Source organism: Chiloscyllium plagiosum, chromosome 4 (assembly GCF_004010195.1).
Source record: "Chiloscyllium plagiosum isolate BGI_BamShark_2017 chromosome 4, ASM401019v2, whole genome shotgun sequence".
Classification (NCBI taxonomy): domain Eukaryota; kingdom Metazoa; phylum Chordata; class Chondrichthyes; order Orectolobiformes; family Hemiscylliidae; genus Chiloscyllium; species Chiloscyllium plagiosum.
The window spans coordinates 79,595,349-79,623,170 of record NC_057713.1 but is presented as its reverse complement, the minus strand read 5'-3'; the positions used below and the strand labels follow the sequence as shown (position 1 = coordinate 79,623,170).

At 40.7% G+C, this 27,822-nt stretch overlaps 1 protein-coding gene across 3 annotated transcripts in view; it reads right to left on the bottom strand.

The window, feature by feature from the left end:
- rttn (rotatin) overlaps positions 1-27,822 on the bottom strand; it is a 172,360-nt gene that overhangs the window by 66,576 nt on the left and 77,962 nt on the right. For all 3 annotated transcript variants that reach the window (XM_043688465.1, XM_043688466.1, XM_043688468.1), the window contains exons 21-23: positions 17,525-17,635; positions 16,781-16,939; positions 5,647-5,724 (exon numbers count right to left, since the gene is read on the bottom strand). In XM_043688465.1, the coding sequence (XP_043544400.1) occupies positions 5,647-5,724; positions 16,781-16,939; positions 17,525-17,635 (348 nt within the window). The remainder of the gene's footprint in view (positions 1-5,646; positions 5,725-16,780; positions 16,940-17,524; positions 17,636-27,822) is intronic.

The following is a 27,822-nucleotide window of genomic DNA, read 5'->3' as shown; positions in this document are numbered from 1 at the left end:
TTTCCCCAGGTACAACAGAGTGTTACAAGAGGACATAAATTTAAGGTGAAGGGTGGAAGGTATAGGGGAAATGTCAGGGGTGGGTTCTTTACCCAGAGAGTGGTGGGGGCATGGAATGCGCTGCCTTTCGGAGTGGTAGAGTCAGAATCTTTGGTGACCTTTAAGCGGCAATTGGATAGGTACATGGATGGGTGCTTAAGCGAGGAGAAATGTTCGGCACAACATCGTGGGCCGAAGGGCTGTTCTGTGCTGTATTGTTCTATGTTCTAATCATACTGATGATGTCATTTTAAATATAAACTATGGACCTATTTCTAAACACGGACTTATTTAATCAAGATCAAGTCGAAAAGTGGCAAGTAATATGCATATCACACAAGTGCCAGGTGTTGACCATTGTTGACTGTTTTTAAAATTCACTCAGGTTGTGGGCATCTTTGGCTAGGCCAGCATTTATTGCCCATCCCTAATTGCCCAGAGGGCAGTGGAGTTAACCACACTGCTGTGGGTCTGGATTCACTTGTAGGCCAGACCAGATAAGAAAAACAGATTTTCTTGCCTAAGAGGACATTAGTGATGGTTTTTTCCTGACAATTGACAATGGTTTCATGGTCATTAGACCCTTAATTCTATATTCTTTTACTGAATTCAAATTTCATTATCTGCCACGATGGGATTGAACCCAGGTGTCTAGAACATTAACTGAGTTTCTGGATCAATAGTCTAGTGTTAATATCACTCGGTCAATATCTCATAACTATTTTTCTTTTATTTCATTTTTTAGTTTGGAATTGTGAGTTGCAGTTAAGAATTGAACTCTGAACAGCAGTTTGTTTTAAAAAGAGAGAAGAAAAGACTGACATTTGCTATTAGAAACTGGCCTAGAAAAATAATGCACGTTAATTAATGTTCTAAGGACACTGTAGACAAATTGACACCAAGATGTTATTATGCTCAGGGGAATGTCCTGAAGAAGGACTTATGCCCGAAACATCGATTCTCCTGCTCCTTGGATGCTGCCTGACCTGCTGCGCTTTTCCAGCAACATATTTTCAGCTCTGAATGTTGAATTGGCCAATCAAGGGGAGAACTGGTGTTCGCCAACCACCACACAGAGCTGACTGGGGGTTTGGGAAGGAGGGAGTTTTTATTTAAGTAGCTACTGGACTGGGAAGCTTTTTTTTTGTTTTGCTGACTCTAGTTCTTCTCCAGTTACAGACTTATGAAAAGTGCTGAGAAAAGAATCGCAATCCCTAAGTAAGTAAATAGAGGTTGTTCTGCTATAATGCGCATTTTGTTAACGCAAATTTGCTATAATACGATTGATAAATTGGGGACACTGTCTAAAGCTTGAACTTTTAAAACGTGTTGGCTGTAACATCATTACACTGCCAATACTTTATGCACTGTTTCTAAAGCCTGATTTTTCTAAAACACAAGGTTGCACAAGAATGCAACCATAGCATTATCAAAGAACTGTTTCAACTGTACAACTTTCTAGTGGTCTACAGAAGCTGTTTGAATGACCGGTGACTTCAAAATTCAAGAAAGGTCTACAGTCCTACATGCCTGTATTAAAACCAACAGTCAAGAGATTTCTTGTTGAAACGTTATTGAATTGACAACATTTTTTGAAAAATTGAATTTATCCCTTAACTCTGTCAGTATGAGAGTGAGGGATTTATACTCAGAGGTGATTGGGCTTATATCTTAGCTATTAATTAGATTGCCTTGTTGTTAATCTATGTTCTGCTTATGTTATATTATAAACAAAAGAAATCACAGTTTATTGTTAAAGTTTAAACTGGATGTCCAAGATCTGATTTCTCTAAAATCTGGTTAGGATCAAAGAACAGTACAGCACAGGAACAAGCCCTTCAGCCGACCAAGACTGCACCAGCACGATATTTTTCTAAACTAAACACCTTTACCTCTACACTGTCTGCATTCCTCTATTCCCTGCCTAGTCAGCTGTCAAGATTGAAAATTGTTACTGTAACTATCTTCACCACTCCTCTGGCAATGTATTTCAGCATATTCTCAGGCACTTACCACTATGTGTAAAACACCTGCTTCCTGGATCTCATTTGAACTTACCCACTTTCACCTTAAACTTGTGTCCCTTGTAATTGACATTTCTGCCTTGGGGGAAAAAAAGACTCTGTAACTTTGTAAGTTTCTATCCGGTCGCCCCCTTATCTTTCGATGCTCAGACAAAAACAAACTAAGTCTATCCAATTTCTCCTCATACCCTCTAATACCCTCCAAGCCAGACAAAGTCCTGGTAAACTGTTACTGTACTGTACCCAAAGTCTCCACATTCTCTGGTATTGTGGCACCAGAACTGTATGTAATCTTCCAAATGTGGCCTAACTGAAGATTTACGCAGCTGCAACATGACTTGTCAATTTTTATACTTGATGCCCCGACCCATGAAGGCAAGCATGCCATATGCAGTCTTGACCACCCTATCCACCTATGTTGCTATTTTCAGGAAACGGTGGACTGGTGCTTCTAGATTCCTCTATATGTTGATCCTACGGAGGGTTCTGACACTTACTCTATAGTTGTAATGATTTGGAGATGCCAGTGTTGGACAGGGGTGTACAAAGTTAAAAATCACACAACACCAGGTTATAATCCAACAGGTTTAATTGGAAGCACACTAGCTTTCGGAGCGCTGCTCCTTCATCAGGACGGGCACCTGGAAGTACTCAGGGATGCCCTCACAAGAACCGGGTACGATGCCCAACTCATCGACCGCCAGTTCCCACGTGCCACAGCAAGGAACCGTATTGACCTCCTCAGGAGACAGAACACGTGCTGCAACTGACAGGGTACCCTTCGTTGTTCAGTACTTCCCAGGAGCTGAAAAACTATGCCATGCTCTTCGGGACCTGCAACACATCGTCAATCAGGATGATCACCTCGCCAAGACCTTCCCCACACCTCCACTGCTTGCCTTTAAACAACCGCCAAACCTCAAACAAATCATTGTTCATAGCAAGCTGCCCGCCTCAACCGGGACCTTGGGTTCATGTCACATTACAGGTGACCACCATTGCACTATTTGCACTATATCCACTCCACACGCAGGCACACACATACACACTCTCTCTCACAGACACTCACAACCCCCCACCCCAGACACATACACACAGAGACAGACAAAGACCCACATGCAAACATATATTTTGTGGGGTGAATTTGTACTTGCAGAGTTACATTATACTTTGCTCAAAAACTGCATGAATTCATGTAAAACTCTGTTTTCTCACTTTTTAAATTAGAATCGATCTAAACATCATGGCATAGACAGAGAACACAGGGGGCTAACACCTTCAACATATTGTCTAGGTAACGACCATTGTTACAGCTAACCTGAGAATGCAACTTTTAAAAAAAGGTTTTGTGATTTACATATGAAAGAAGTGAAACTGTCATGGTATTCGAACAGATGAAAGATTCAACAAACAATCAAGGTATTTTTCAATGTATAATTTCAGTTACATCACACTGTAAATTTTTGCTATAAATTCTGTGCCTTAGAATTGTGTCCTGCACTATCACCTGATGAAGGAGCAGCGCTCCGAAAGCTAATGTGCTTCCAATTAAACCTGTTTGACTATAACATGGTGTTGTGAGATTTTTAACTCTATAGTTGTATACTGTATAGCAATTCTGAGGGTCACTGAATGTTTCAAGATCATTGTGTTGCAAAGCCAATGACAGTGGCTGATTTGATTTGGTTTGCTATCCCTGTGTTGTAACACCACCCCCAATAAAAAGGATCTAATCATCTCTCCTTGACTGCATAGGGGCTACCATTGACCAGAAACCAACCTAGAATCGACCATACATACTTTTACTACAAGAGCAGGTCAGAGACTATAATTCTGCAACAAGTAACATATGTCCTGACTTCTCAAAGTCTGTCTACCATCTATTGGGTACAAGCCAAGAGTGTGATGAGCACAATACAAAAAACACACAAGTGTACAGCACATTGGTGAGGCCTCTTCTGAAATACTGTGTCTTGTTCTGGTTGTCCAATTATAGGAAGGACATTTTTAAGCCAGAGAGGGTTCAGGAAAGATTTACCAGGATGTTGCCAGGTATGGAAGGTTTGAGTTAAAAAGAAAGGCTGGATGACTGGGACTTCTTTCACTGGAGCGTAGCAGGTTGAGAGGCAACCTGATAGTTTATAAAATAATAAGGGGTATACATAGAGTTAATGGTAGCTGTCTTTTCCATATTTTTAAAGGTGAGAGATTTAAAAACATATGAAGGGCAATTTTTGTTTTTACACAGAGGGCAGTTTACCTGAGGAATTAATTTCTAGAGGAAGTGTGGATATGGGTACAAATACAACATTTAAAAAACATTTGGATAGGTACATGAATAGGACAGGTTTGGAGGATGTGTGTGCCAGAAGCAGGCAGGTGGGACTAGTCTAGTTTGAGATTATGTTCGGCATGGTCTGGCTGGACCAAAGCGTCTGTTTCCATGCTGTATGACTCTATGACCATCTACGGCAAAACAGCTGGCTTGATAAGTGTCCCATTCACCAAATTCAACATGCATTCCCTCCATCACGAATGCAGAGTGGCAGCAACGTGTTTCATTTGTAAGATGCCACCGCAGCAACTCAACCATGTTCCTTCAACAGCACCTACCAGACCCGCAACTCCTCCTGCCTAAATAGTCAAGTGCAGCGGATGCATCAGGATACCAAGTTTCCCTTTATGTCACACACCATCCTGACTCCAAACTGTTTTGCTGAACCTTCATTGATGCCAGGTCAAAATCCTGGAGTTCCTCTTTCTACACCATAGGGACTGCAGTGGTTCAAGAAAGTGGCTTACCATCACCTCCTGAAGAACACTTAGGAATAAATAATAAATGCTACATCATCCACTGCTCTTACCAAACTTGAAATAACATTTTTTTTTCCTCTGAACTTACTTTTAACTTTTTTGGGTGGCCATCTTAGCTTTGTTCCTTATGATCTCATATCAACAGAAACAAAATATTGTCTACCTTATCATAACCTTGAAGATCTTGCAGATTTCACCTTTACTTTCTCAGCTGCATTAAGAAAAGCCCCAACTTCTCAAATTTCTCTTCATAACTGGATACTTTTGTAATAACCTAGTAAATTTGCATCATACAATTTTCACAGTTCTTGCATTCTTTCTGTGCTGCAGTGCCCTAAACTCAAGAATTATGGACTACTCTGCAAACACTCTTCTAAAATTGTGTTTGTTGACATAACAGGCACTTCACTGTCACAAGTGAAGCAACAAGGTGATGCTTCAGGCTGATGTAAAGAAAGCATGAATACATCACAAAAATGGCATTGTTAAGATTCAAGCTTTGCTACAAAATATAGCAAAGCTCCAAAGCTAATTACTACTGATTGAAAAAAATATCCTTCAGCATATTACATACCTTTACTTGGGCCTATTTGGAATAGTGAGCAAAAATTGTATGAACACAAATGAGATTTGTTCCCTGAACTTATCTAGCCTTTTTAGAAAAAAAATAAACCAAACGCATGCTAACACATTGTAAAGGTTGCCTTGCCTTTTAAAAATAAGTGCTACTAACATACAAATTATATAAAAACAGTCTTATTTTTCTTACCTGCCAGACAGAATTCTTGGCCTCCTCCAACGTGGCTGGCATTTGAATCATCAGTAAATTCTGTAGTATGGATGCAGCCTGAAAGAAATTATACCATTACAATCTTTCAATGCCAGTGGGTGTTAAGCAGCATCAAAATGAACCACAGTGACTATCTAATAATGTAACACAGTCAGAAAGCTTAATGTGTAGAGTCTCCTTCATTCATCTTTTCATAATAGCATTGGAATTGCATCAAGTTACACATTCTTAGATCACATATTGGGGAACTGGAGGGGATTTATTCCTTTAACATGACATTTTTTGATGACTGCGTGATGCCTAATCACATGGCAATCCAGCTCTGCACAAGACAAATGCTTCTACGCGAGCATCAAAATAACATTTACTTTTGATCCATATTTCAACATGTATGAATGAATAGTAGTGCCGGAGGGTAATAGCTGAGGGCAACTTCAAGCATGGATGACAAGATAAACAATTGCTCTATCTTCTTCATTCAACATCCTTTAACCAAGGAAGTACTCAAGCTGAGGAAAACATAGAGCCTTTGTGAGCAAAGGCCCCAACTATCAGCATAAATTAACATAAAACATAATTCATAACAGTTAATTCCAGCCATACTTTGAAACATAATGTTGGTTACTCGACATAACAGCTTTTGGAACTGTCAAAGACAAATGTTACAAAGATGCCCAAGAAAGATTTGTGGAACACAACTTCTTACAGTTTCGTGGAGAAACAGCATTGGTGAAGATTGCACAACATAATTCATATCCATTTGCAAGTCATTTTAGGAACAGGCCTTCCTAGCACCTTGAGATTCATAGCTAAGAAATAGCTCTTCAACCTCTCTTAAATTACTGCAGAATGTTTGGGTGGGGCAAGTGAACACTGCAGTGACTCATTTGAAAGACTGTTAAAAATACTCAATGTTAAATGGCACTGTCAAAAGCATTAAGATTACAAACATACAATTAAAAAAAAAATTGTACAGAATACACAATATTAAAAGAACTAAGCAGTGGGGAACTGATAACAAGCTATGAACGTGGATTCATGTGTGAACACTGCTGTTTCTGGCTAAATTGGAATTTGGGAGAAAGTGAGAACTGCAGATGCTGGAGATCAGAGCTGAAAAATGTGTTGCTGGAAAAGCGCAGCAGGTCAGGCAGCATCCAAGGAGCAGGAGAATCGACGTTTCGGGCATACGCCCTTCTTCAGGAATGAGGAGGGTGTGCCAAGCAGGCTAAGATAAAAGGTAGGGGGAAGGGGCGTTAGGAATACGATAAGTGGAAGGATAAGGTGATAGGCCGGAGAAGGGGTGGGGGCGGAGAGGTCGGGAAGAAGATTGCAGGTCAAGAAGGCGGTGCTGAGTCCGAGAGTTGGGACTGAGATAAGGTGGGAGGAGGGGAAATGAGGAAGCTGGAGAAATCGACATTCATCCCGAGTGGTTGGAGGGTTCCTAGGCGGAACCCTCCTCCAGGCGTCGTGTTGCCATGGTCTGGCGATGGAGGAGGCCAAGGACCTGCATGTCCTTGGTGGAGTTGGAGGGGGAGTTAAAGTGTTCAGCCACGGGGCGGTTCAGCCAGCTCGCGGTTTGAGAGGGAGGTTGGGGTTGGAGCAGAGGGAGTGGAGGGCTGCACATTGCGAGGGTGAGAGGTTGGAGTGGGTGTGAGGGGTGGACAGGCTGAGGCGGTCAATGTCGCGGCGGCAGTTGGCTATGAAGAGATCGAGGGCGGGTAAAAGGCCAACACGGGGTGTCCAGGTGGATAGGGTGAGTTGGAGGCGGGAGAAGGGGTCGTCAGAGGGTGGGCAAGAATCCTGGTTGAAGACGTAAGCGCGGAGGCGAAGGCAGCGGAAGAATTGTTCGATGTCGCGCCGCATGTTGAACTCGTTAATCCGGGAACATAGGGGGATGAAGGTGAGGCCTCTGCTGAGGACTGATCTTTCATCCTCAGAGAGGAGGAGGTCTGGAGGGATGGTGAAAATATGGCAGGGCTGGGAGCTCGGACCTGGGGTGGGGCTGGAGCTGGGCGTGGGGGCGGGGATCGGCGTGGGGCTGGAGCTGGGCGTGGGGGCGGGGATCAGCGTGGGGCTGGAGATGGGCGTGGGACGCATGCGGCGTAGTCGTTGTGCAGGTGAGTGACGTCACTGGGGGCGGAAGTAGATTAATGAGTTCAACACATTAATCTAGGAACCCTCCAACCACAAGGGATGAATGCAGATTTCTCCAGCTTCCTCATTTCCCCTCCCCCCACCTTATCTCAGTCGCAATCCTCAGACTCAGCACCGCCTTTTTGACCTGCAATCTTCTTCCCGACCTCTCCGCCCCCATCCCCTCTCCGGCCTATCACCCTCACCTTAACCTCCTTCCACCTACCGCATTCCCAACGCCCCTCCCCCAAGTCCCTCCTCCCTACCTTTTATCTTAGTCTGCTTGGCACACCCTCCTCATTCCTGAAGAAGGGCGTATGGCCGAAACATCGATTCTCCTGCTCCTTGGATGCTGCCTGACCTGCTGCGCTTTTCCAGCAACACATTTTTCAGCTCTGATCTCCAGCATCTGCAGTTCTCACTTTCTCCCAAATTCCAATTTCGCCAGAAACAGCATTGTTCACACATGAATCCACGTTCATAAATTGGCATTTGTACATGTAGCCTCAGCCTTTTAACAGAGGCAGTATTTGGAACCTACAGATACAGAAATGTAATTAAAACGCCTGATTCCCATGAAGTTTCCTAGCATATAATCTGATTTTGTTAAACAATCCTGTAATGAAGAGAATATTGATAGCTATCAGATGCTACGGAAAATATTTGTGTCTTCAGTGTCTGTTTGTTTCTTCGAACTATCATGAAAGCATCAGCTGAATCAGCAGAAATGGTCAATGAAATTTACAAGTGTATCACACTACAAATCACTTCACATGTACGGTTTCTGTGATCTTTAAATGCTGTTTCAGAATTCAATTCACCAGATCAGGTAATCCTGTCCCCCAAATTGGGATTATGTCTCAGGAAGAAAATCAAGGTTCAGAAACAGGGCTTGTTCTAAGGTCCTTGAAATCCCTTTCATTTTCTTTAACAGAAGGCTGAGTAAGTATACTCAAAAGATTTTTTTCTAACAATAAATATGTTGCTATAAACATGTTGCAAAAAAAATTATCTTGTGTACAAGCAATTATTAAATGATTCATCATAGTTACCCCTCTCAGTTATTTTAAAATCAGGTCCTCCCAAATGAAGGGCTGCAAACCCCATTAAAATGTTGAATTTTGCTGATAGATCATTTTCAGCTGTATTTTTAAAACTGGAACAAATAACCAACCTTTAAATATATGAGGAAATGCATTTAAATGGAAAAAAAGGAGAAAAGAAACAATCACATTCTATTACGCTGATTGAATACACTTATTCATGGAAGATTAAGTTTGTGATTATACAAATGAATTTTAGTGTAATTATCAACTGAAAGCTAACCGGCACAATCTCTAACCCATTTTTAGGGTCTATTTTCTAACTTGCACCCAAAACAGAAACTCAACTCCATTTCTTTTTTTCTATTTAAATGCAAAGATCCAGATTATTCAATAAACTTTTTGGGAGAAGGAAACAACTTTTTTTTGCATTAATTCGATGACTTTGTGAAATTAATTTAGTCAAGGGTCAGTTTAACCAATGTATTTCTAAGCCCAGTACTGTAGTGAACAATTACTGGTGTCGATTAGAACATAGAACATTACACCGCAGTACAAGCCCTTCGGCCCGCAAAGTTGCACTGACCTGTGGAATCAATCTGAAGCCCATCTAACCTACATTATTCCACGTTCATCCATATGATCATTTAAATGCCCTTAAAGTTGGCGAGTCTACTACTGCTGCAGGCAGGGTGTTCCATGCCCCTACTATTCTAAGTAAAGAAACTACCTTTGACATCTGTCCGATATCTATCGCCCTCAATTTAAAGCTATGTCCTCTCGTGTTAGCCATTATTATCTGAGGAAAAAGACTCTCACTATCCACCCTATCTAAACCTCGGATTATCTTATATATCTCAATTAAGTCACCTTTCAACCTTCTCTAGAATGAAAACGGCCCCAATTTCCTCATAAGACCTTCCCCCCCATACCAGGCAATATCCTAGTAAATCTTCTCTGAATCCTTTCCAAAGCTTCCACATCCTTCCTATAATAAGGTGACAAAACTGTACGCAATACTCCAAGTGCGACTGCATCAGAGTTTTATACAGCTTCAATATGACCTCATGACTCTGAAACTCAATCCCTCCACCAATAAAAACTTACACACCATATGCCTTCTTAACAACTCTATCAACTTGGGTGGCAACTTTCAGAGATCTATGTACATGGACATTGAATCTCTCTGCTCATCTACACTACCAAGAAACTTATCATTATTGTGGTTGTGTTCACCGAGCTGGGAATTTGTGTTGCAGACGTTTCGTCCCCTGTCGAGGTGACATCCTCAGTGCTTGGGAGCCTCCTGTGAAGCGCTTCTGTGATCTTTCCTCTGGCATTTGTAGTGGTTTGAATCTGCCGCTTTCGGTTGTCAGTTCCAGCTGTCCGCAGCAGTGGTCGGTATATTGGGTCCAGGTCGATGTGCTTATTGATTGATTCTGTGGATGAGTGCCATGTCTCTAGGAATTCCCTGGCTGTCCTCTGTTGGGCTTGTCCTATAATAGTAGTGTTGTCCCAGTCGAATTCATGTTGCTTGTTCACGAACACCAACTAACCACGAAATGACAAGACCAGCTATCCTTAGTAGACACACACGCAGATGACAAGCAACATGAGTTCGACTGGGACAACACTCTAGATGGAGAGGAATTTCTTAAGTGTGTACAAGACAATTTTCTGATTCAGTATGTGGATGTACCTACGAGAGAAGGTGCAAAACTTGACCTACTCTTGGGAAATAAGGCAGGGCAGGTGACTGAGGTGTCAGTGGGAGAGCACTTTGGGGCCAGCGACCATAATTCGATTCATTTTAAAATAGTGATGGAAAAGGATAGACCAGATCACAAAGTTGAAGTTCTAAATTGGAGAAAGGCCAATTTTGACAGTATTAGGCAAGAATTTTCAAAAGCTGATTGGAGGCAGAATTTCGCAGGTAAAGGGACGGCTGGAAAATGGGCAGCCTTCAAATATGTGATAACAAGAATCCAGAGAAAGTATATTCCTGTCAGGGTGCGAGGGAAGGCTGGTAGGTATAGGGAATGCTGGATGACTAAAGAAATTGAGGGTTTGGTTAATAAAAAGAAGGAAGTATATGTCAGACATAGACAGGATAGATCAAGTGAATCCTTAGAGTATAAAGGCAGTAGGACTATACTTAAGAGGGAATTCAGGAGGGCAAAATTGGGACATGAGATAGCTTTGGCAAATAGAATTAAGGAGAATCCAAAGGGATTTTACAAATATATTAAGGACAAAAGGGTAACTAGGGAGAGAATAGGGCCCCTCAAAGATCAGCAAGGCGGCCTATGTGTGGAGTCACAGAAAATGGGGGAGATACTAAATGAATATTATGCATCAGTATTTACTGTGGAAAAGGATATGGAAGATTTGGACTGTAGGGAAATAGATGGTGACATCTTGCAAAATGTCCAGATTACAGAGGAGGAAGTGCTGGATGTCTTGTAACGGTTAAAGGTGGATAAATCCTCAGGACCTGGTCACATGTACCCAAGAACTCTGTGGGAAGCTAGATAAGTGATTGCTGGGCCTCTTGCTGAGATATTTGAATCATCAATAGTCACAGGTGAGTTGCCGGAAGCCTGGAGGTTGGAAAACGTGGAGCCACTGTTTATGAAGGGCGGTAAAGACAAGCCAGGGAACTATAGACCAGTGAGCCTGACCTCGGTGGCGGGTAAGTTGTTGAAGGGAATCCTAAGAGACAGGATGTAAATATATTTGCAAAGGCAAGGACTGATTCGGGATCGTCAACGTGGCTTTGTGCGTGGAAAATCATGTCTCACAAACTTGATTGAGTTTTTTGAAGAAGTAACAAAGAGGATAGATGAGGGCAGAGCAGTAGATGTGATTTATATGGACTTCAGTAAGGCTTTCGACAAGGTTACCCATGGGAGACTGATTAGCAAGGTTAGATCTCATGGAATACAGGGAGAACTAGCCATTTGGATACAGAACTGGATCAAAGGTAGAAGACAGAGGGTGGTGGTGGAGGGTTGTTTTTCAGACTGGAGGCCTGTGACCAGTGGAGTGCCACAAGGATCAGCGCTGGGACCTCTACCTTTTGTCATTTACATAAATGATTTGGATGCGAGCTTAAGAGGTACAGTTAGTAAATTTGCAGATGACACCAAAATTGGAGGTGTAGTCAACAGCGAAGAGGGTTACCTCAGATTACAATATGGGCCAATGGGCTGAGAAATGGCAGATGGAGTTTAATTCAGATAAATGCGAGGTGCTGCATTTTGGGAAAGCAAATCTTAGCAGGACCTATACACTTAATGGTAAGGTCCTAAGGAGTGTTGCTGAACAAAGAGACCTTGGAGTGCCAATTCATAGCTCCTTGAAAGTGGAATCGCAGGTAGATAGGATAGTGAAGAAGGCGTTTGGTATGCTTTCCTTTATTAGTCAGAATATTGAATACACGAGTTGGGAGGTCATGTTGTGGCTGTACAGGACATTGTAAGTAATCTAAAATCTAATCTAATTCAGTGTGGAAACAGGCCCTTCGGCCCAACAAGTCCACACCGACCCGCCGAAGCGCAACACACCCATACCCCTACATTTACCCCTTACGTAACACTACGGGCAATTTAGCATGGCTAATTCACCTGACCTGCACATCTTTGGACTGTGGGAGGAAACCGGAGCACCCGGAGGAAACCCACGCAGACACGGGGAGAACGTGCAAACTCCACACAGTCAGTCGCCTGAGGCGGGAATTGAACCCGGGTCTCTGGCGCTGTGAGGCAGCAATGCTAACCACTGTGCCACCGTGCCCCCCACATTGGTTAGGCCACTGTTGGAATGTTGCGTGCAATTCTGGTCTCTTTCCTATCAGAAAGATGTTGTGAAACTTGAAAGGGATCAGAAAAGATTTACAAGGATGTTGCCAGGGTTGGAGGATTTGAGCTATAGGGAGAGGCAGAACATGCTGGGAACTGTTTTCCTTGCAGCGTTGAAGGCAGAAGGGTGACCTTATAGAGGTTTACAAAATTATGAGGGGCATGGATAGGATAAATAGACAAAGTCTTTTCCCTGGGGTCGGGGAGTCCAGAACTAGAGGGCATAGGTTTAGGGTGAGAGCGGAAAGATAAAAAGAGACCTAAGAGGCAACTTTTTCACGCAGAGGGTGGTACGTGTATGGAATGAGCTGCCAGAGGATGTGGTGGAGGCTGGTACAATTGCAACATTTATGTGGCATTTGGATGGGTATATGAATAGGAAGGGTTTGGAGGTTTATGGGCCGGATGCTGGCAGGTGGGACTAGATTGGGTTGGGATATCTGGTCGGCATGGATGGGTTGGACCAAAGGGTCTGTTTCCATGCTGTACATCTCTATGACTCTATAACCAGAAACCCTTTTATAAAACAAACTGCATACTTATAGTAGTTATCAGCACATAATTAACTTCTCTTTATGCTAATCTAAGCCATGAAAATATCAAGAGAAATTGCTGATAATATCATCCCATTTTGCTGAACATTGCGCAATCATGGGTGAACAACCCCACTTTTGACCTTATGATGGAGGGAAGGCCATTGATGAAGATGACTGGGCCTAGAACACTACCCTGAGCAATCCATGCAGAAATGTCCTGGACCTCCAACAACAATGACCATCTTCCTACGTATCAGGTACGACTCTAACCTCTACAGAGTTTGCCCCCTGCTACTCATTGACTTCAGTTTTGGTAGGGCTCCTTGATGCCACACTTGGTCGAATGCACCCTTGATGTCATTGGCTATCACTCTCACCTCACCTCTGGAATTCAGCTCTTTTGTCCATGTTTGAAACAAGGTCAAGACCTGAGTGGGCCTAGTGGAACCCAAACTAGGCATCACTGAGCAGGTTATTGCTGAGCAAGTGCTGCTTGATAACAACTGTTGATGACACTTTCTGTCACTTACTCCCTATCCAAGGCCTTACATTCTGTTGTTTTTTTCCTACCATCTATTCTTATTAAAACCTTGTACATTTCCATTAGTTTGCTCTAATGAGAAAAAGATCATTGGGCTTAAATACTAACTTTCCCAATATGCTGTCTGGATGGCTGAGCGGTTCCAGAATTTTATTTTTATATTTCACATTTCCAGCATTCGAAATACATTGTCTTTGATTATTCAACAAACTGGGTGTCTAGGAAAATTTACTGCCATCTTTTCTTATTTCTTACTTATTTCAATATAGATGTTTGGTTGAGTTTAATTTGCCGGATGCTTGAGCATAGTGCGATAGTCAGGAGTATTAGCTCTTTCCATACAAATATTACAAGGCAGTCTAGATACTGTGCTTCTTTCACAAGAGTTGTAGATTACTTCACAATCATCATTTATGAGAGAAACATGTTGATGCAATATCAAAGAACATAAGAACCAAGAGCAGGAGTAGACCATTTGACCCCTCGAGCCTGCTCTGCCTTTCAAGAAGATCATGGCTGATCTTTTCGTGGTCTCAGCTTCACTTACCCGCTGTCTCATCATAGCCCTTCATTCCTTTATTGTTCAAAAAAATGATCTACCTTAGCTTTCAAAACATTTACTGAGGACTCCTCGTCAACTTCATTGGCAGGAAATTCCATAGATACACAACCCTTTGAGTGAAGAAGTTCCTTCTCAATTCAGATCTAAATCTGCTCCCACTAATTTTGAAGCCATGCCCTCTTGTCCTCGTTTTACCACCAGTGAAAACATCCTCTCTACTATCTATTCGCTTCATAATTTAAGACATTTCTATAAGATCTCCTTCGTTCTTTTAAATTCCAATCAATATAATCCCAGTCTTCTCAGTCTCTTCTCATAAGCCAACTCTCTCAAATCCAGAATCAGCCGAGTGAACCTCGTCTGCACCCCCTCAAGTGCCGGTATATCCCCTCTCAAATAAGGAGACCAAAACTGAATGCAGTACTCCAGTATGGCTCACCAGCACCCTATACAGCTGCAACATAACGTCCTACTTTCAAACTCAATCCCTTTAGCAATGAAGGACAAAATTCCATTTGCCTTCCTAATTACCTGTTGTACCTGCAGACCAACCTTCTGTGATTCAGGTACAAGAACACCTAGGTCCCTCTGCACAGCAGCATGCTGCAATTTTTTTAACCATTCAAGTAATAGTCCTTTTTACTGTTATTCCTAACAAAATGGATAACTTCACATTTATTAACATTGTACACCATCTGCCAGACCTTTGCCCAGTCACAAACTATCTAATTTCTAAACCTAAAAAGTACTTGTAGATTCAGTTACTGACATGCTCTGCTTCTTCAATGACTGTGGTTTCTCACCCAGGTCAACAGAGCCCTCAACTGTATCCAATGCATCACTGCACTTCTGCCCTTGCCCCTTCCCATCACTCACCCCAGAGTGATTGAGTTCCTCTTGTCCTCACGTTGCATCCCACCAGCCTCCGCTATTTCAGACAACTGCAACAGAACACCACCACCAAACACATCTTCCCCTCACTCTCCCGTCTACATATTGCAGAGATCGTTCCCTCAGAGACACCCTAGTCCATTCCACAACCATCAACACCACACCCACCTTCCCATGGTACCTTTCCATGTCACCACAGAAGGTGCAACACCTGTCCCTTCACCTCCTCCCTGCTCACCAGGGCCTAAACAGTCTTTCAAGGTGAAGCAGCATTTCACCGGTATCCCCTGCAATCTTGTGTATTGTATTCGCTGCACCTAATGTTGCCTCCTCTACACTGAAGAAACCAATCGCAGACTGGGTGACCGCTTTGTGGAACACCTCCAGTCTGTGCACAAACATGACACCAACCTTCCCGTAGCCAGTCATTTTAACACAGTGTCCTATTTGCATGCCCATGTGTCTGTCTTTGGCATGCTGCAGTGTTCCAGTGAAACACAACACAAACTGAAGGAATAACATCTCCTCTTTAGAGTCGGTGTTTTACAGCTTTCTGGACTTGATATTAGTTTCAACACCTTCAAATTGTAAACCAAACTCCATTTCTCCCGTTTCCTTTACCTTGTTACATTTTGTTATCATGTCCTCTCTGCCCTTTCCCCATCCCACTGGGACCATCTGTCTTTCAAGTCTGGCAGGAGACATAAATACTGTCCCTTCACACTTCATTGCAGTTCTGAAGAAGAGTCACCTAGTCTTGAAATGCTAGCTTGCTCTCTCTCCATCGATGCTGTCTGACCCGCCATGATCTGCAGCATTTATTTTCAGTACAGATTCCAGCATCTGCAGTAATTTGCTCCTAGTAAATCTTATCTGCACTCTCTCCTTCTTCCTATAACATGATGACCACAACTGTATGCAGTACTCCAGCTGTAGCCTAAATAGTGTTTTGCAGTTGCAGCATCATCTTCTCACTTCTTGAATGAATGTTGTGGCTAATAAAGTATCCCATATGCCTTCTTAACCACCTTATTTACCTGACCTGCTATCTTCAAGTATTTATGGACATGTACACCAAAATCCTTCTGATCTTCAGTAATTCACAGAGACCTCCTATGTATAGTTATACCTTTTTTCCTTCCCAAGTGAATCACCTCTCACTTTTGCAGGTTCATTTCCATTTTTCACTGATCTGTCCACCTGACCAGTCCATTGATATCTAACTGCAGTTAACAGCTGTTCTCCTCACTATTTACCACCATACCAACTTTTGTGTCATGCACAAACCTTTTGATCCGACCTTCTACGTATATCATGCAGTATTCTATCGATCAGGACAGGCGAGAACCACAATGTGGATCCAAAGTGGTTCTTAGTATTCCATATCTTAACTACAGAAATTGGAAACTCCATTATTGTATGTACCAATGCGTTGGTTCATAGGATTTATGCAAACCATCATGCATTCACAGCAACAAGATAAAAATGTTAGGAGGGTGGTCCCAGTCAATGTGTTAACTGCATAATTTAGAAGTATTACTCACCTCCTTACGAGCCATACTGCATTCAGATTGGTCCAGAAGGATGTTTAGAACTGTGCCCCATAACCCTCCAGAAATATTCTGACAGCTGGCTGCAAATGCAATGCAGCCATTTTCAACCAGAGTCAAGGCAGATCCAATACCCAAACTGCCAAAACGGACCTAAGATAAATTGAACAAAAATTTGTACATATTTCTGACACTGAACAATAAATGCAATAAATCTTAATCTAAATCACTAGCATAAAATGCACATTTTGTGTTTCAAATTTAAAAACATACTCTCTGAAGCAAGTGAACAGAAAATAAATTTAGATCTGTGCAAGTTCTGGAATATAAACAAAGGAGTATAAACTGCTTGATGCAGTAAAAAGAAATCAAGCTAATAAATAATACAAAACAAAAAAACCAGAAAGCTTATCAGGAAAGCTTATTAATAGTGAAATTACCAACTTAAATTTCAGTAGCATCAAATGTGGTAAAATGATAACATCATTCAACAGGAAGAAATCACATCTGTAAATAATATGATCATCTATTCATTGCTTAAAGGGTATGACCTAATGATATCCAGCTAGTGTTCAGAAGAAAGTGCCATGCTCCTGAGCATTACTATTGAATAGCTTGTGAAATTGTACTGGATGATCATAAAAAGTCAGAATAACAAAACAAAACAAAAGAAGATATTCACTCAGCGATCCATTTTGAAGTGATAGATTTACAAGAAAAGCAAGAAACCCCACATACCTCAGGGTCTCGATCAACCCAAAGTGGAATGAGCCATGCCAGACCTAGTCGTGATGGCATTTGATCCTCATTGTTCTGTTCATCTGCCAAAGACCACAGTGATATCCAATCCTATTATAAAAATAAACCAAAATGAATGTCAAATACCAGGACAGTTTCATTAATTTCAAACACATACATGGTTTCTATAACCACAAACACAGTGGCACAACCTAAACGCTAAACTTGATAACATTAGCAGACTGTTTTAAATTGTGGGTCTACTCTCAAAACACTCAGACTCAATAACCTTCAGATGGATCTAGTATCTCTACAATCAGTAATTTATCTGTAATACAATGTACCTTGCCACGGGTGCACTGAATGGATTACTATTGTATATGCTTCATGTGGATTCCTATTATGTTTCACAAGACTTGATGATCAAGCACTTGAATGAGACAATGCTAACTGTAAATCAATAATCTCATTAATGTTACACATAATGTGTGCATAAACAGAATAGCATTACAAAATACAAAAGCAATGCTCCACCTGAGATAAGAACTAAAATATCATATCCATTAACAAGCCACTGACGAGTGAATTTTAAATGAGTTGGCCCCAACCTTTTAAAGTGAATTCTTAGCCTTGCTGTCTAACCTGCATTCCAAATCAGTACAGAATAAAAGCCCTTAACAAGCTAAGAAAAAGACAAAGAGTTGACAATATTGGTCCTTTGTCACCTTTCCATGTGCCAGCTGAACTAACAGTCAAGCTAGATAGCACCATCTGAGGTGTAAACATCCCTGGCAGCTATACCTGCTGGGATTAAATGAATGAAAGGCATTCTAATATATTACGTATGATATTTACTCAAATGTCATTTGAGTCTCCATGGTCTCAACCTAACATGCAATACAATATTCACTTCTCTTGCCAGTACATCCAGATTTAATTTGCAATCCAAAATTTCATCTTGTCTAAGTCTGGCATTGCATTTTACTTAACAGCAGTAACTTGGCAAACTACCTCATGTTTGTTTTTGTAAGATAAAAAAAATTTAAGTCCTGAAACAATACACGGATTAACATTTAACATGACCTTCCTTTTAATGCAAGTCTTAATGATTAGGTGAGTTGACATGTCCAAACATTAGCTATATACTTGGATTTATGTAGCACCTTTAACAACCTCAGGAAGTCCCAAACTGTGTCACAACCAATTAAGTACTTTCCCCAAATGTAGTCAAAGTACGATGAAAAAGACACCAGGTAATTCGCGACACTAAAACAGCAACAAGACGTTGATCAGGTAGTGCTATTAAAAATAGGTGTTCGCTCATGGATAAAATTGCCATGATAAATGGCAAACTCCTCAGTTCTTCCAAAATAATGCATAAGAATTACTATGCCAATCTAACAGAATTCAAGAAGTCCTTTGTTTAATGTCTCAACTGAAAGATGGCATCGTTGACAATATGGTTCATCTCAGTGTTCAATTTCGAACTATCTGATTCAGAGGCAAGACTGCTAACCACTGAGCCGCAGCTGACACATCATGTTGCATTCATCAGCTGTGGTAAATTTGTAAAATTCTAGTTCAATCCATGGTTCAATGAAATGTCATCTAAAGTGAATTTGAAGAAGATAATGATAATTTACCACTATTATAATAAAATCTACATTAAGAAGCCAAGAAGGAGGGTCAATAAGACAGAAGATATAAATACTTCACTCAAAAATTGGTGTGGGAGGGATGGATTTGAATTCATGACACAGTGACATCAGTACAGGGGAAAGAGTAAGGTGTTCTGATGAGACAGGCTCCACGCGAATCATGTTAGTATCATCATCCTGGTGAATCGTGTATAAGAACTGTAGATAGGGCTTTAAGCTAAATAGTGGAGGAGTTGGAAATGGCACAAAGGAAGGTGGTTGTGGTTGTTCGATCCTGTAGGATCTCTCTGCAGGAGTTTCTCAATGTAGTATCTGAGGCCCAACCAGCTTGAGCTGCTTTATCAGTGACCTTCCCTCCGTCATGCAGTTAGAAGTGGGTTGTTTGTTGATGATTGCACGAGGTTCAGCACCATTTATGACTCCGCAGATAGTGAAAAATGCTATATCGAAATGCAGCAAGACCTGGAAATATCCAGGAATGAACTGCCAAATGACATGTATAACACACAAATGTCAGGCAATGATTATGAACACTTTTGAGAAAATGGTTTCAATAGTGTTACCATGCTGAATATCAACTTCCTGAGGATTAGCATTGACCAGAAACTGACCTGTAATAGATAAATATTAATACTTTAGCTACAAAAGCAAGTTATAGACTTAGAATCTTGTAGTAAGTAACTTGCCTACATACTCACAAATTCTGTCCACCATCTACAAGGCACAAGTCAAGAGTGTGATAGAATATCCTCCACTTGCTGGAAAAAGGCCCTTTCATCATTGGGTCCATGCTGGATATGAACCACTTTTGTACTCTAGTTTTTCAGGACCTGGCCCATGGCCTTGTATGCTGTGACTCTTCAAGTAATCATCTAAATACTTCTCAAATGTTGTCATGGTTGTGGCCTCGATTCTCTTTCTCGTGGGTCCCAGATACTAATTGGCCCCTCTGGATGAACAAATATTCTTCCTTAAATCCTGTTTAAATCACCCACCCTTTATGCTGTCTGGTTATTAATTTCTTTACTAAAGAGAAAAAAAAAGTTACTTCCTAACTACTGTCTATATGTCCCTCATCTTTTTTTGCCTAGTTTTTAAATCCCTCAGCTGTTGTGACAAGATTTGAATCCATGACCCCAAAGCTTCTGGGCTACTAAACCGAGATTACTTAACTAGTATCATTACCACTAAGCCAACATCTCTTCTATAGAGTGCAGCTCCAATAACATATAAGCTTGACAAAATCAAACATAAAGCATCCCACTGGATTGGCACCACATCCACAAACATTTCCTCCCTCCACCACCAAAGCACAGAGGCAGCTGTGTGTATCATCTATAAAATGCACTGCAGAATTTCAAGGTGAACACTTCAGTACTGAACATTGCCACTTTCTGAACTTTCAATGGGAGTTGGTGGCAGTGGTTGGGAGCATGGTGTTCACCAATGAAGCTTCTGATATTGGTTAGGCACTTGCCACTATCCTGAAGAACTACTGAAGTGTCCTGGGACTCATAAGACCTATTTACAATAACAATAACTACTTTGCTGCTTTGCATGACTCCAGAGGATTTTCATCAATTCTAGTTATTGATATTATACTTGGTCAAGTTCTAACTTAACATCAAAGGCTCCTGAAGTCAAATCTTTTGTTCACAGTTGGACCAAGACTGAGCGATTCTGACGGAATCTGAAGTTATCATCCAGTCATGAGGTTACTGCTGTGCAAATGCTCCATGTTAGCTACAGACTGTAGCTGAATACAATTTTGCTGCAACTGATGGCCCATGGCATCTTTCAAACTAAATCACGGAGATGTGAATCTTCACATAATATTTTAAACTGAACTATATGACCTCCCGTCCTTATAGTATAAAGAAATACTCCTGAGCCGAGACACACTTCTTTCTCACCTTTGGAAAGACTGGTCTCAATATTAATTATCATTTGCCTGATTGAGGAGGGAGGTTAGCAATAAACTGTGCAAATATTTTGAGAAGTGCACAAATTTTTCTCCCTTACTGCTATCATCATTCTCCTGGTCAGTGGGACACATTCTGGTCTCTCTGCAGAATAGAACTTGGAGAAAAATCAGTGTTGTCTTGGAAACCCAGATCAAATCCATGTGCCGTAGGATTCCAAAGTCGTTAGTCATGCTAGCATTCAGAGATTAGAAGGCTGCTGTCTGGATTGTCAACGCATCATTCACATTCCCAGATTAAAGCTCCAGCGTCTCCCAGACTATAAATGAAAGACTACATAGGAAAGTAAGAACTATGAGTAGGGGTAGGCCATCTGGCCCTTAGAGTCTAGGTTAGTGTGGTGCTGGAAAAGCACAGCAGGTCAGGCAACATCCAAGGAGCAGGAAAATTGAAGTTTTGGGCAAAAGCTCTTCAACAGGAATGAAGGCAGGGAGCCTCCAAGGTGGAGGTCATGAGGATGGTGCTGAGCTGGAAGGTTGGAACTGGGGTAAGGCGGGGAAAGGGGAAATGAGGGAACTGGTGAAGTCCACATTGATGCCCTGGGGTTGAAGTGTTCCGAGGCAGAAGATGAGGCGTTCTTCCTCCAGGCTGAATGAATGTGTGCATCCAATGGGTGCAATGCATTCAGTGAGGATGGCAACAGGAAAATGCCAAAATGCATAGGTATGAACTTCAGAAACCTTTCAAGATAGTGGTGCCAGTGAAAAGTATATGCCAAACACTGCATGAGCTGAATGTAGAGTTATCAGATTACATACGAATTGGGATGGTTAGGAGGTTAGGATTGAGTAAAGAAGGTGCAAATGTACACTCAAATGAAATTGAGTACCAGAAAAGTAAGTGGAAGAGAGGAATGGTGCAAATGGAGTATGCTTGACAAGACAGAGTGAGAAAGTGCAGTACAGAACTTTGATGCATTTGCTTATTTCCTCATCAATCCTGACTTGATCAGATCATGGAAATTGTGTGGTCAAGTATGAGATGCTCATTTCCCAAATTATCTCCATCCAAACTTTCTTATTCATAGCATCAAATTTCTTTGTCTCATTCATGGGAAATAAATTAACTTTCCATGCTCTCACTACACCTTGCAGACTGTCTAACAATGACTTGCTGAGTATAAGAGACATCTCTCTTTGTTGTGTCCTTTAAATATCCCACTCTCATTCTCAAAATATTACCTTCTATTCTACCTGGCCTTTTAAACAGTCAAGCAAAGTCATGTTACGTGAGTTCACATCACCTTAATTGGAGATTTGAATCTCAATGCAAAATTATCATGAGTCAGTCCTGTCAAAATCGGACATTCCTGGATGCTTCTTCATCTACAGTTAATGGCAACTATCCTTATCTCTCCAAACACAGGCCCCTCCCCCCAGTCCTATCACACATTAATATTTTTGAGGCCATTATCTCAGTTTAAACAAGTTAACATAAGAAGCTCTTTACCCTTCTAGATTTTAATTAAACACGTGGGATAACAATAATCAAAAAAGGCATTCACAAAGATTTATAATATATTTGGCAATTTACTACATGGAAAATCAAACTGGTAGAATAAGCCACACAAATAACCTCAGGAAAAAAAAAACACACACTGGGTCAACAATATGGCCTTTGGAAAAAGAGGGCATTGAATTAATGCTGTCACCACATCCAATGCATCATATTCCCATTTTAACTGATGTTGAGGGAGTTAGCTATACCTGATGAAGGTCTTATGTCCGAAACATCGATTTTCCTGCTCCTCGGATGCTGCCTGACCCGTTGCTTTTCCAGCAACACACTCTCGACTCTGATCCCCAGCATCTGCAGACCTCACTTTCTCCAAGTACTTGCTTTCACCTAGTTAGCTATATTGTTAATCTTCAAAACTTCCACCTTTGTTGGTAAAGCTCTACAATCTAGTCAAGTCGACCTATGGTTTTAATCTATTCACATGATTTCTTAAAACTTTCACTTTCTTACAGAAAAAGTGGAAATTCACATTGCAAAATGATTGAAAATTCTCCTCCACTATGAAGGTTTAATTGGAAATATGTATCATATATAACCTGAATTCAGGCATTTTTGGTCAAAAGATCTTCATTTGTCTATGTTAACATTTATATTAATAATACATATCCTACATTCCAATTACAAATATTTTTAGCTCGCAATATATTGTTGTACCCAACTTCCAGTTTATTCAAATTTCTGAAGAAAAATCATATTTTATCACTGACAGAGATATTCAGTAAAAATTAGATTTGGCTGGAGTATAGGTTTAGATTTTATCAGATATCAAATAATTTTACTGTTGCTGACACTCAAATGTGATAAAGGAAAGGTTTACAATGTGCTTAGTGCTTCTTAAAATTGCAGTTACACACATCTATTTGGTGTCAGCCCCAAAGTTATTAATAAGCAGCTCTTTTCTTCAGAAGTAACTTAATGAACAAACAAACAGGTTTTACATCTCTGTTGAAACAGTGCATGAAGGATTATTTACAGATGATAACCTATTGCTCCTTAATGTTTCCAGCATAAATAATTTTTAAATTCAAGGTTGGACAAGCATAATGACTGGAAATACTCTAAAATCAACTGACCCCACTATAGGAAATCGAGTGAAATTTGGCCTTGATTCTCTTGTCATCGTGCACCACTACCCAAAACAGATTTCACGCTACGTACCCCATACCTTCAGCATTCAAGATGTCCTGTCAGGAATTTCTGATTCCATCAGTGTTGCTATCTGCATCTTTGTATGCTCTATTTTCTTAACTTCAGTAAAGTAGGTTATATTTGCAGCTTACTTTATGACAAATTCTTTTTCTATTGCTTTTTTAGTACAACTTGAAATGTCAAAATGCTGAGTTAAAACAATCAAACCTAAGACTGTGCTAACATTGGTGCAAAAAGCTTTGGTTACTTTTCAAATTTGGTATGATAGCAAGAATATTTTCTAGAACAATCTTAAAAGAATTTGACTTTCTGTTTTTATTTCTTGTGCCAATATCCCTTAGATGACACTCATTTTAGGCAGCCTTCAAATATATGCTTCATTTGTTGAAGCAAGGTTGTCAATTATAAACAACTTCTATCTTTGCAGAAACTTTAACATTGCGGCTAGTCACGAGACTGTTCACAGAAGCATTATGAAACCAAACTTGACACTGAGCCACATAAGGAGATATTTAGGCAGACAGTCAAATGCTGAGACAATGATGGAAGTTTTAAGACATGTCTTAAAGAAGGCAAGAGAGACTGTAGGTTTAGGTGAGGAATTCCAGAAGTTCAGGTTCTTGACAGCTGAAGGTATCAAAAAAAAAGAACAATGCCCAAGAGGCCAGAATTTGAGAAATAGAGATAACTTGCAGAGTTGTACGGTTGGAAGAGATTGCCAACACACGGAGGGTTGAGACCATGAAGGGTTTTAATACAAGAATATGAGTTTTTAAAAATTGAGGCATTTGTAAAAAGTTAATATCGCGTGCACAAGTACTACAGTCTACTTTCCTGGCCATCAGACAACGTTGGAAATAATTCTAATACAATATTGCCATACCTGTTCTCTTCAACTTGCTCTTTGCATCTAACAGTTATTTTTCATCAACATGTTTTATCTAATTAGTTACAGATGCTTTCCCTTCTCTTAATTCTATGCCCTTTGACATTTTGTTTAAGAATTTGCATAAAATCTGTCAATATCCAGCCTATATTCAGTTAAAAATAAAATACTGGAGAAAGCCTTCCAAACTGCCTTTTGATAATGTGCTCATCATTTCAGCAAAAATAATATGAGAATATCAGGTCATTCACCTTTCTAAATTCTGCACCCAATTCAGCCAGTAGTTAGATTCTTTTGTGTCCATCGAAAAGACTAATTCATCTTCCGCATAGTGATTCAAATTACTCTTAATATCTAAGACTCATGAACTGAACCAAGTTTTTATCCCAATTCCTCTAGTCGCCTTGTACATTTAGCTTTCCAGTTAACAGAGGTACTGCTATCCTAAATGCTTACATGCTAACAATATTTCTACTTTATTTAAGAGAGTATTCCTTGGCTTCACTGTGGCTTCTGAATACTTGAATAAAAGCACAATGATAAAAAATGTTAATTAAATTCACAGCAAACTCATTTTTTGTTTTAAAAAAGTTGACTAGCAAGATTAGAACTCTACACATTTTGTAAACGTCATTATATATTCTTAATCAACTTGTTCAGTTCCTCCCACTCAAAAAATGTAGTTCTTTCACCATTTTTCCCATTCTTAGTGTCTAATAATTACAAAATCTATTATTGTGACTATCAACATACTTTCACTTGCTCATTTGTTATGTTATATATTTCCTAGCAATTGTAATTTTGGCTAATACCCTCTTACATTGCCCTCCAAAATAGTTTGTCAGGTCTAGTACTATAATTTTTATACTGCAGATACTTTCAATTTCAGTAGGCTTGCCATATAGAGTCATAGAAATCTACAACACTTGTCTATGTTGACTAGATATCCTAAATTAATCTAGTTCCATTTGCCAGCACTTGGCCCATATCCGTAAAAAAACCCTTCCTATTTATATACCCATCTAGATGCCTTTTAAATGTTGTAATTGTACCAGCCTCCACGACTTCCTCTTGCAGCTCATTCCAAACATGTACCACCCTCTGCATGAAAAAGTTGCCCTTTAGCTCCCTTTTAAATCTTTCCCCTCTCACCTTAAACTTAGTTCAGGACTCCCTCACCCCCAGGAAAAAGACCTTGTCTGTTTATCCTATCTATGCTCCTCCTCATGATTTTATAAACCTCTATGAGGTCACCCCTCAGCCTCCGACGCTCTAGGGAAAACAGCTATAGCCTATTCAGCCTCTCCTTATAGCTCAAATCCTCCAACCCTGACAACATCCTTGTTAATCTATCTGTACCCTTGCAAGTTTCACAGCATCCTTCCTATAGGAGAGAGACCAGAGTTGCACACAATACTCCAAAAGTGGCCTAACCAATCGTCTGTACAGCCGCAACATTACTTCCCAACTCCTGTACTCAATACTCTGACCAATAAAAGAAAGCATACCAAATGCCTTCTTCACTATCCTATCTACCTGCGACTCCACTTTCAAGGAATTATGAACCTGCACTCCAAGGTCTCTTTGTTCAGCAACACTCCCCAGGACCTTACCATTAAGGGCATAAGTTCTGCCCTGATTTGCTTTTCCAAAATGCTACACCTCACATTTTATTAAATTAAACTCCACCTGACAATCCTCAGCCGACTGGCCCATCTGATCAAGATCCCGTTGTATACTGAGGTAACCCTTTTTGCTATCCACTGCACCTCCAATTTTGGAGTCATCTACAAACTTACTTACTATACCTCCAATGTTCATATCCAAATCATTCAGATAAATGACAAAAAGCAGTGGACCCAGCACTGATCCTTGTAGCACACCACTGGTCATCGGCCTCCAGTCTGAAAAGCAACTCTCTAGCACCACCCTCTGTCTTCTACCTTCAAGCCAGTTCTGTATTGAAATGGCTACTTCTCCCTGTATACCATGTGATCTAACCTAGCTAACCAGTCTACCATGAGAAACCTTGTCGAATGCCTTACTGAATTCCACTTGGATAACATCCACCGCTCCGACCTCATCAATCCTCTATGTTACTTCTTCAAAAAACTCAATCAAGTTACTGAAACATGATTTTCCACACACAAAGCCATGTTGACTAAACCCAATTAGTCATTGCCTTTCTTAATAAATATAAATGCTGTCCCTCAGGATTCCCTCCAACAATTTGCTCACTACCCAATGTCAGGCTCACTGGTCTATAGTTCCCTGGCTTTTTATTACCACTTTTCTTAAATAGTGGCACCAGGTTAGCTAACCTCCAGTCTTCCGACACCTTACCTATAACTATCGATGATACAAATATCTTAGCAAGAGGCCCAGCAAGGACTTCCCCAGGTTCCCACAGAATTGCAAGGTACACCTGATCAGGTCCTGGGGATTTATCCACCTTTATGCGTTTTTAAGATATCCAGCACCACCTCCTCTGTAATATGGACATTTTTCAATATATCACCATCCATTTTCCCACATTTTCCATGTCCTTCTCCACAGTAAACACTGATGCAAAATACTTGCTCAGTATCTCCCCCATCTCCTGCAGTTCCAGGCTGCCTTGCTGATCTTTGAGGGGCCCTATTTTCATCCAAGTTACTCTTTTGTCCTTAACGTATTTATAAAATTCTTTTGGATTTTCTTTAACCTTATTTGCCAAAACTATCTCATGTCCCCTTTTTGCCATCCTGGTTTCCCTCTTAATTCCTCTCTTAAGTATACTCTTGCTGTCTTTATACTCTAAGGATTTACTCTGCCGTCTATATGCTTCTTCTTTTTTCCTTGACCAAACCTCAATTTCTCTAGCCATCCAGCATTCCCTACACCTATCAACCTTGTCTTTCACCCTAACAGGTACATACTGTCTCTGGATTCTTGTTATCTCATTTTTGAAGGCTTCCCATTTTCCAGCCTTCCCTTTACCTGCAAACATCTGCCCCCAATCAACTTTTCAAATGTCTTGCCTAATATCATCAAAATTAGCCTTCCTCCAATTTAGTACTTTAACTTTTAGATCCAGTCTATCCTTTTCCATCACTATTTTAAATC